The sequence below is a fragment of the Ictalurus punctatus genome, chromosome 3 (assembly GCF_001660625.3).
Source record: "Ictalurus punctatus breed USDA103 chromosome 3, Coco_2.0, whole genome shotgun sequence".
Lineage (NCBI taxonomy): Eukaryota > Metazoa > Chordata > Actinopteri > Siluriformes > Ictaluridae > Ictalurus > Ictalurus punctatus.
The window spans coordinates 11,575,783-11,585,477 of NC_030418.2; the positions used below are offsets into that span (position 1 = coordinate 11,575,783).

A 9,695-nucleotide genomic window follows, 5' to 3' on the forward strand; every position below is an offset into this window, starting at 1 on the left:
GCTGCTGTCAAAATCAGTGCACTTCAGAAGGAGAAACACTGTCTTTTGTAATTGTGGACATACCGCTGAAAAAAAGAACCACTCTCCAGTACCTAAATATTTCTCTAATTAATGAATGAATCAATAAATGGCTTTATTTATTTATCTTTATCTGGCAACTGCAATGCTGTCATACCGCTTATTGCCAAGAGGAAGCAGTGAGTCGTTTACTAGTGCGCATTATTAAGCCGAAGAAGAAGAAGTGACGGCAGTATCGCGAGACAATGACGTTATAAAAGGGACTTATCATGATTCGATTCATATATAATACATGTAACCGTTTCCTCTATTACCTTGGAACTGCGTATGTTTATGAATCCGCGCTAATCTAACGGAACCATTTTTTTTTTAAGTTACAGAGCACGCTTGACAGCGAGTTGCCGGCTCGTGTTTTTGCCTCTCCCCCGCCGTACGACACCTTTTTCATAAAAATACGTTTACATGTCATCCAAACACAAATTGATCTACATGAAAGATTATAGGTAAGTCTTATTTATTTAAATACTCCGCTGTTGCACTGTGCTTTTAGATTCTTCCCGATATTACCGTTCGATGACTGAGTTAGCTAATGCGGCTATTGTAAACCCTGCAGGCTCGCGCACACTTTAACACTGGATTATTTTTACGGACTTTTCGTTAATATTATGTGTTAATGATGCAAGATTATTGTATAGTATTTATTGTTTTGAGGAAAAAAATCCGTCAAACCTAATTCTGTCAATTGTGCCCTGTTTAACCGGAGAATCAGGTCATGATTAGCATGATGCTAGATTTTAACGTCAACTTAAATGTATGATTTTCTTTTCCTCCACTGCTTTTACTCACGCCGGTAAAATGTTGTGAAAGTGTTTTCTTTTCTTGTTTACTCAGAACTTTCGCTTGGCCAGCTCAGCAGATTCACTGCCTGGCTTCCGCATTGTGCCTTTGCTCAAGGTTGCCAGGTCTGTGTAAAGTAGAACGTATACTTTACTTTTTACACGTGACGTCATCAGTAGAGCTCGCGCAGGTCGCACATGCGCATTTAATTCTTATGCACGGTTTAGATGTTCCACAAGGTGGCAACAGTAACCAGGGCCGTTGAATCTCAAGGTAGTTGAAGAATAAGCGGAAGAGATGGAAACGAATGCAGGTTAGAAATTACCCGCATTTATATAATCCTAGCCTTTGAGTATAAGGATTTGTATATGGTGTTAATCGTGGCGAGAGATTGCCCTAGCATTGTTCTTCGTGTTGTTGTTCTTTGTCGTCTTTCACACCAAAAGACCTGCTTCAGTGCTCAGCACTGACTCTAGGAGGGGTAGTGCGGGTTATCCCAATGCGCATCTCCCAACCGTCTGTGCACGTGTACATGTCAAAAGGAGTATACTTAGAAAGGCTATGCGTAAGACTCTGCGCATACGTTAGCGTACGCGTAAAAAAACAAAAACAATGATACCAGCGGCTTAACAAAATCGTATTTTTATAAATTTGCTGTTTTGTACGTGTTTAAAAGCGGTGTGAATTTTGCTGTAGGAAGTGCAGACCTGGCAACCCGGGTGTACGTGCGAAATGGAACAATGCTTGTGGAGGCCGCTCCGTGTCACTGGTGACGTAGCTGCGGGCCGCGCGAGATAACTTTTCCACCTCGCACCGTATTGCGACGAATTTCCTTTCCCGCTCTATGATTGGCTGTGACTGTGAAGGAGTACAAGCGCACAAGCCAATCCTACGCATAAGGGGCGGGTCTTACGATGTAGGAGCACTTTAAGGAGGGGTCATCCTTGAGACCGTAGTGGCTGTATAAATCATTCGTTAGAGCTGTATTTTAGGATTATTGGAGACAAAACATCGTTGAGGGATTTCGGTTGTGAGTCACTGAGCGGATTGAGTAAACGAGGTATGAGTCAATAATGATCTATTGTTACTCCACACCGACACCTCGGCGTTAGGCCTCTGCGTGGAGCCCTGCTTTTTCTAGACTTTATTAGGAATTTATCTGTGAACACACGTTAACTTTCATTATTACTGTCACTAACGTTATTACTGTCACACGAGTGTTCATGGTGAAACGGAACCGTCACTCAGTGGACTGATACTAAAGGTTGAATTAAATGAACTTTGAGTTTTGTAGCTAGTCTGCTAAACTGTAAAGCCGGTTCACCAGCGGCTTCACAACCGGTTCAGTTGCTTTGTTCTGAGAGAAACTGCGTTAGAAATCGCTCCAGGGTCAGTGTTTAACTTGGTATTTTAATGAAACTCAGAGTTGGAAACATTAGCGTTAACATTATGGTTTGATTTCGCTTCGTCCTTGTGTACTCAAGCCTTTGCTTCAAAAAGCCTTCTGCCCCTCCTTCCTTTCCTTTCATTTCCTTTTACACAAATGCTCAGTCCAGGATGACAGGTTTATTAGGAGACGACTCTCCAACATGTACCTCTTCCAGAATCCATTATCCTTGAAACATGTTTTATTAGACTGTACTGGTCTTAACCCCTTGAGAAACCTTCCTTATTCAGTCAACACTCTTTAAGAAATTTTAAACAAAGTTAAACCTAATGTAATTTTAGAGTTTTTAAGAAAAAATATATATTTAAAAACCTTTTTTATATAGAGTCTTGGACATTTCTCGCCATGAGGATAGCTATAGAAGCTGGCATGGTGTTAAAACTCAAACATGCACAAATGTTAATATTTTAAAAAGAAAGTAAGAATTTACTTTTTATAGTCACTAACATCTGTTTTGAAAGGGGATTCTAATCAACAAAGCTGTATCAGTCTTTTATGGGAAAATCCCTTTTAAAAGAAGGGCTGTTTTGAGAAAATGGCTTGTTTTTGCCTCTTTATTTACAGTTTCAGATTATAGAGCATTTGTAAAAGTTTCTCTTGTTCAAACAGATTTATTCATCTTTCTAGTCAATAAAATGAAGCTAAAAAAACACATCAGGATGTCCTGCAAACAGAAATATAAATTATATAATTGGTGAACTTAAATTTGTCTTTGACCTTTTGCAGTTTTCAAACACCATTTTATCTCAGCAATAAATCTTGTGTGTTTTCTGCTTGCCAGCTTCTTATTTTTAAATGAAATTTAGTCTGCACTACTGGATATTGTGTTGTCTTTAGCCTGTTAGTTTCGTAAACTGGATCACTGCTGATGGACAGTTATAACAGATAAGTGCAGGTGTATATAGCAGTATGTGGTAGATGTTTCAGGGCCTGAATATGAGCTGTCCTGTTGTATTATAGGAGAGAAACTGGTTCGCTTTCAACAGAACTTGATCGTTTTACTGATGAACAGGTAAAAGCAGAATGTAAATAATGAGCTTGTTTTCCTGCAGCATGTCCCCAGCGGGAGAGCGAGAGAGCATGGCCCTCCGGCAGTGTGTTCAGGCTCGGGTGCAGCTGGAGGAGGCCATCGCTGGAGTGATTAAAGCTGAGGTCCAGCTCAGGGGGAACTCTAGAGAGGTGAGAGGCTTGAAGCAAGTCTTAAATCCACTGCTGTCTCTGCAGTTTAAGCCTTTCATTATGCTGATTCTTACTCAAGCCTCTCCTTTATCACTGTTTTTGATTGTGCATTGTTCAGTGTCTGTCTTTTTTTTTTTTTTTTTTTTTCTTTTCTTTTTTTTTTTCTTTTTCTTTTCTTCAGCTTAACTGCCTGGTATTTTGTGCTTTCTGCTGTAAACACTGTTGTTTATTATGTCTTTGGCTAATCCTTTGTGATGCAGCCAGAGAACGGGGCATTTTTATCAGAAGCACACAGCAAATGACGCGATAACCACCATTTCTCCCACACCCTCATGCATGCTGTATCACGTGGTGCAAGTCCACTGAGACTTGTGTGTTAGGATGACATGACAGTACCTTTGTGGCTTGGCATTGGTTAATAATTGCTACCTCATGCTAACAATTGTAAGATTTATTCACAGCACGTGGTCAAGAGGTTAACGTGACACCCACGGAGAGTCCTCGATCCTCCTTGTATAAATAGGATGTAGGCGAATATTTCGCTTCATGTTCCCTATTGCTTTTGACTAGTACACATTTCTCCTGGGGTGAATTCTTGACCACTTAGCTCAGCTGAGACTTGTCATATTTCTTCATAAACCCATCATATCTGGAACTGGAGGAAAGCTAGGTATTTCTGTAATGGAAGAGGTTGTTTTTATTTTTTATTTTTAAATCTTCACTGAACCAAGATGATTTTTAATAGAAATTTTGGTGATGGTGGGATTGTATGTAATAAATCCGCAACATTTAGTTTACTACAGAAAACAAGGCTTGCGAGTGGTCTGTAATCACACTGGTTACTGTATGTGTGAGACAGAGTGGGATATACTCATTTTTTCTTTTTCTTCTATATTTACACTTTGTTTCCATTACTTTTATTTGCTTATTCTAAATTCCTGTGAAACACTGTTTCTGTTCAGGTGAAGTCCCAGCTGCACAGCTGTATCAGCAGGCATTTGGAGACGCTGCGCTCGCGGGAGGTTTGGCTGCTGGAGCAAATCGACCTGTTGGAGCACCTGAAGGCAGAAGCTCTGCAGCAGCAGTTACAGCAGCTCCATTGGGTCCGTTAATCACTGACACGCATACACGACAGGTTCTCTTGAACCTGATATGTAAGATTGTAGGTAATGATGTACTGGTCAGACATGGTAATGTGTTAAGCTTGAGAGATTTTGCAGTTTGTTCTGTTCTAGATTTGATGCTAAACTCTAGTATTGTAGATAATAATGTTCTTGGTGCTGTTGTTTGTTTGTTTGTTTGTTTGTTTGTTTATTAATTAATTAATTAATTAATTAATTAATTAATTAATTAATTAATTAATTACAATTTTTTTTTTTTTTTTTTTTTTGGCTGTAGCTCCGGGGCCAGTTTGACATCCTTATCCATCAACTGCAAAATTCCAACAGCAGCAACCTTGCCAGCCAGCTTACTAGCTGCCTGGAAAAGTAAGCCCTAGCTCACACTGCATTCTTTCGAAGCCTTTGCTTTAGCTGACATGTTTGCTCCACCTGCCTAAATTATTGTTTACAAGGCAGAATATTCAGTAGCAGCACTAGTGGTTTAAGCGTCATTTCCCATGCTATAATGCTTCGTCATAAGATATATATGTTGGAGGCAAGGAGCTTAAGAGTTCCCACTCTTGTGCCCTGTGCAGGTTTTCGGGTCTGAATCTGAGTCCCGAGGAAACGCCAGAGATGAGTTTTGAAGCGGACGTGCGCTCCTTGCGCCAAGCCATTACCTCCTTTGGGACCATTTCCACTCAGGTTTGTCCAGAAGTTTTGATTAACACACTCGCTGCTAGTCGTCTTTTTTTTTTTTTTTTTTTTTTTTTTTTTTTTGAAAACAGGAATTGAATGTGCTTCTTTGAACTGTCCTATCATTCATTACTTCAGCAGATGTTGAATACCTCCATCTCCAACCTAACCAGTCCAAGATCAAGCTCTGCTGAGGAAACTTGGCTTGTACAGAACTGCCCCGTCACTGCAAAGAGACAGGTTTGTCCTTTTACCGTTTACAGGTTTCTGTAGCAGAATGTGTCTGGTGTAGCTACTTTTTGGGTTGTCCCACCTCTTCATGTTTGTGTGAACAGCCTGGTTGTTTTGCTTCTACAGAAGCTGGCTCAAGATTGGGGAGGCCCACTTGCCCAATGGCTACTCACCAGCAGTCATGTGACCAGTGCTCCAATTGGCTACCAGTCCAGTACTGACCCTCAGGATTGGCTGTTAACCCCTAAAGAGAAACTTCAGGTGAGTTCTGGTTACTTGGCATGTTGCATTAATGTTTCAGATATTTTCAGCTGACCTTTTAAAATAAATTATTAGCCGAGGGCCATTATTTTTAAGAACAGATACTTTTGCTTTATTTCAGCACAAAACTAATTTGAAACTGCCATGTATTACATTGGTTTGTGATTTTGAGAAATGGGCTTAATAATTTGAATCCACCTTTGTCCAATATGCCAAAATATGGTCCTAATCGGAGGATATGTTAACTGGAAACATTTAACCATAGAAAATGTATGCTAAGTTATTTAACGTGGCTAATGTTGGTTATGCACAAAGTCTGGCATTTGGGTACTTTGAAATAAGCTATTGAGACCATATGAATATCATCAGTTTGAGATTCATGAGGGGATGTGGATGTCACTACAGTTCAGGTACATCCGATTGTCCATAGGAATTCAGTATTGCAAAGCACCGAGTGCTAGTACAAACACACTTTATCAAAAGCATAAAAGATAAACATGCATATAAAAAGTGTTCAGGGATAGCTGGGACCCCTGTAGGGAGGACAAAATGTTATGAGTAGTCACAGGAATCCTGTCACAGAATCAACTGTATGTACTGTAACTGCCGAAGTGTATGTGCTGGGTTTTTGGGAATCAGGGAGATTTCAGCCTCTTATTGTGAAACTACAATGCACAGCTAGCTTTCACAGGAGTTTTTAAACCTTAAAACAGGATGTGTAGAGGTCATTTTATTGCTCACAGTGCAGCAGCAAGGGGTAATGTACTGCTTGCAGTAATGTAAGCAGACAAATGATAAGCTGTGGCTCCATCCACTCAATATTTGTCACGTTCAAGTTAAAATGAAAGCAAGATTTTGTCCGTCATAAACCAAATCTTGTGGTATTTAGGTCTTTTCACTAGCTTCCTCCCATTCATTCAGTTTAATTCCCTTCCATGTAGTTTATTTATAGTGCTTTTAACAATGGACATTGTTACAAACTAGCTTTGCAGAAATCCAGATTTGGATTTAGAGTAATCGCTAAGGAGGAAAAACTCACTGAGATGACATGAAGTCCATTTCCATTCTCTTCTGGGCGAGACTGTCGTGCTATTGGGAGTCGTTTAACATCGTGTTGAAATTTTCAGTTACTAGTTACGCCTGGATTCTTTAAACCTTCCAGCTAAAATAAAGAGATGCCACAAGATTTGCAAGACAAATTGCTAAGATTGTTGCCACAGGAAAAAGGCCGGTTAATTTTCACTGTTCTCTTTTCTTCTAGGCACATTGCCCACTTGTCCCCTTTGACTTCCAGAAGGCCTGGGGTCAGCTCAAAGATCTAGAGGTGTGGCTCCTGAAGGAGAAGTCACCTGCACGTGAGCGAACCAACAGCAATGTCAGCACCAACAGCTCAGCTTTCTCCATCGAGAAGATTGAGGAGAGTGACTTCCTGGAAGGGGAAGTTGAGGGAGTCCAAATGGAGAATGATGAGGAGACTGATAACACTGAGGCTCTCGATGACTGGCTCATCACCCCTAAAACCAGCAAGTCAATCAAGACCAGCCCTCTTTCAGATGCAGAGCAGTGGAAGCAGGTGTTCAAACCCTTCCATGAGATTTTCTCCCCCAGTGAATGGCTCCCAACGTCAGACTGTGGCTCATGCTGCACCTCACAGGTCAAGGCGGTGGAGATTGAGAATCTGGGAAAGCTCAAGTGTCTGAAAACTCCCCTGTCTTCAGGTGCCTCTACTCCCACTGCTCCCACTCTTTCTTCTGTGAGTCCTGATCCAGTGGAGGTTTGGCTCCAGCAGGTCATCCCTATAGAAAATAACTGCAAAGCCAACGAGATGTGTTCCAGCTATGCTCAGTGTGTGTGTGATACCAACTGCGGGAAGGAGGCTCTGAGTGCTTGGCTCCTTAAGAAAGAGGGCAGAGACAAGAATGGTGTGCCCATGGACAAGAATGCCACCAAAAAACCAGCCATGTTACAGCAACAGGAGCAGAAGGTGCAGGCCATCCTGGACGCCTGGCTCCATCCTGGCAAAAGAATAGAAGCTCCGTATCTGTCCTCTCTATCAGGCTGGGTTTCTCCATGCAAGCTTGAGGGTATAGAAAAAGCCACTCATGACGAGAAGCGCCCACACATTAATTTGCTCAGAGATTCTGAGAGTCCCTTTCATAAAGCCCTGAAACCTGAGAATTGGGTGCTGCCTGAAAAATGCACCGAGAACTCCAGCAAGCAAAACACACCAGAGCCAGACACTGAAGAGGACAAATGGCTCCTACGCAAGAGGGCCAGCATGCAGGTAGGGCAGAAGTCTGCTCTCTGTTGAGAAGTGCCTTGGAATTCACTGTAAAATCAACTGAATTTTCATTGTTGTATGAAGCTGATTTTTAAAAAATTGTCGTGCCCCCCCCCCCCCCCCCGTTTTACAGGACAAACTCGGTCTTCCCAATGTATGTGACTTATTTTCCTGTCTCAAGCTTGATGTGGACAAGGAGAAGTGGCTACATCACACGCCTATACAGGTGAGAGTTTGCGCTGTTTACGAAACAGGGAATTCCAATTTCCATTTTGGTTGAAAAGGGAATTTCTGAAATAAAATAACTTGTTTTTCAGATGTGAAAACCGAGTCCTATTCAGCAACCCTTTGGTGGACTTACTGAATTGCTGATCATCTGCCACAAAGTTTTGTTGCCTTATTTTCACATTTCTATAGGATCTAAGGTCTCTCTTTAACTATTCTATTTCTTTTTATTTTAGTTGTTCAATAAGTATTTGCTTAACACAGTGCTCTCAGGAGAGAATAAGGCTTTCCAAGCAGCTATCTCCTAACAGATTGTGATCTTCAACTAAACCAGGAAATCCATGGTAATATTTGTGCAGAAAGTGCAATGCTGATTCAGTGAAACAAATTTATTATGTATAAAGATTATAAAAGAATGGTTGAGCCTGATTTGTGTGAAGGAAAAACATTCTTTGAGGTGGAGGGATTGAGTTATGGGGAAGAAACTTAGATGATGTGTTGAGAAATTCTTGATCAGCTTCATTATTTTTAAAATCATACATTAAATAATTAAACATGTCGGTGTCCTTTTTTTGTTTTGTTTTTGTTTAATAAAAGTAATATGAAATGATCCTGGATTGTTGACCAGATCTAGTTTTCAAGTATGGAAGCTGAAATTGCTTGTTAAAATGGCATCTAATGGCAAGGAGCAGACATCTAAAAATAAAATGGATAAATGAACAGAACAATATTCCACACAATTTATATTTTCGTAACTGCTTATCTTTGTGTTTAAGGTTTGCCACAAGTTATTGGGGAATCAGTTTGTTTATTATAAATGTCCCTTTGTGTTGTGCTACTTTACTGTGGTTTAGATTGAGCGGACACCCTACAGTAATTCCTGAATACAGTGTGGCAAACTTGGATTAGAAAATTTATTACATTATACCCCCCCACCCACCCCTTTTCTTTTCTGCTTCTGTCGCCGTGAATGGTTTTCAAAGCTATTTTGCTCTAGATAGTATGGACTTCAGAAGACATAGCTGTGTGCAGTAGATTAATAAAGCAAATATAAAATGCTAAGCAGATTTACCAAGAAACTTTAAGAGCACATTTAAACTTTCCCAGAGGGTTTAGTGCAATACGTAGTAATAAAATAGGAAACATACCACTTTTATGTCTGTTTCATTGTGGTCCCTTCTTAAACTGATTGTCGAATTCTGAAGTACGTCACTACATGCACAAATGCATCACAAACGCATCCTATACCTATGCTATTTGGAGTATTATTGCTCATGCTTTCTATTCTCTACTTCCTGTCCCATAATCTTAATAAATATGTTAAAACACAGTAAAAAAAACTTGTAATACTTGTTTTCTTTTTTGCTCATGTGGATTGGTGAAGTATCAGTTTCATTTTCTGTACTCTTCTAGGAGCGAG

The 9,695-nt window shown here is 40.4% G+C and overlaps 1 protein-coding gene across 4 annotated transcripts; it reads left to right on the forward strand.

Moving 5' to 3' along the window:
• Positions 1-324: 324 nt before the first annotated feature.
• On the forward strand, positions 325-8,885 carry ncoa4 (nuclear receptor coactivator 4). 4 transcript variants are annotated; one of them, XM_017463846.3, is made up of 10 exons: positions 325-521; positions 3,355-3,481; positions 4,444-4,584; positions 4,880-4,968; positions 5,178-5,286; positions 5,416-5,517; positions 5,635-5,769; positions 7,031-8,053; positions 8,184-8,276; positions 8,368-8,885. In XM_017463846.3, the coding sequence occupies exons 1-10, from the start codon at positions 481-483 to the stop codon at positions 8,371-8,373; spliced, it is 1,866 nt and encodes a 621-aa protein (XP_017319335.1). In that variant the 5' UTR covers positions 325-480; the 3' UTR covers positions 8,374-8,885. The 4 variants fall into 4 exon arrangements, with proteins under 4 accessions (XP_017319335.1, XP_017319336.1, XP_017319338.1 ...); XM_017463847.3 differs by having other exon boundaries at positions 5,419-5,517; XM_017463849.3 differs by lacking the exon at positions 325-521 and adding an exon at positions 1,071-1,168.
• The last annotated feature ends 810 nt before the right edge of the window (positions 8,886-9,695 follow it).

Excerpts from the sequence above, each read along its gene's own strand:
- ncoa4 (XM_017463846.3), top strand. The coding sequence starts at position 481 with ATGTCATCCAAACACAAATTGATCTACATGAAAGATTATAG. Across the intron at positions 5,287-5,415 it reads TTGGGACCATTTCCACTCAG|CAGATGTTGAATACCTCCAT; the intron begins GTTTGTCCAGAA and ends TCATTACTTCAG. Across the intron at positions 5,770-7,030 it reads CCCCTAAAGAGAAACTTCAG|GCACATTGCCCACTTGTCCC; the intron begins GTGAGTTCTGGT and ends CTTTTCTTCTAG.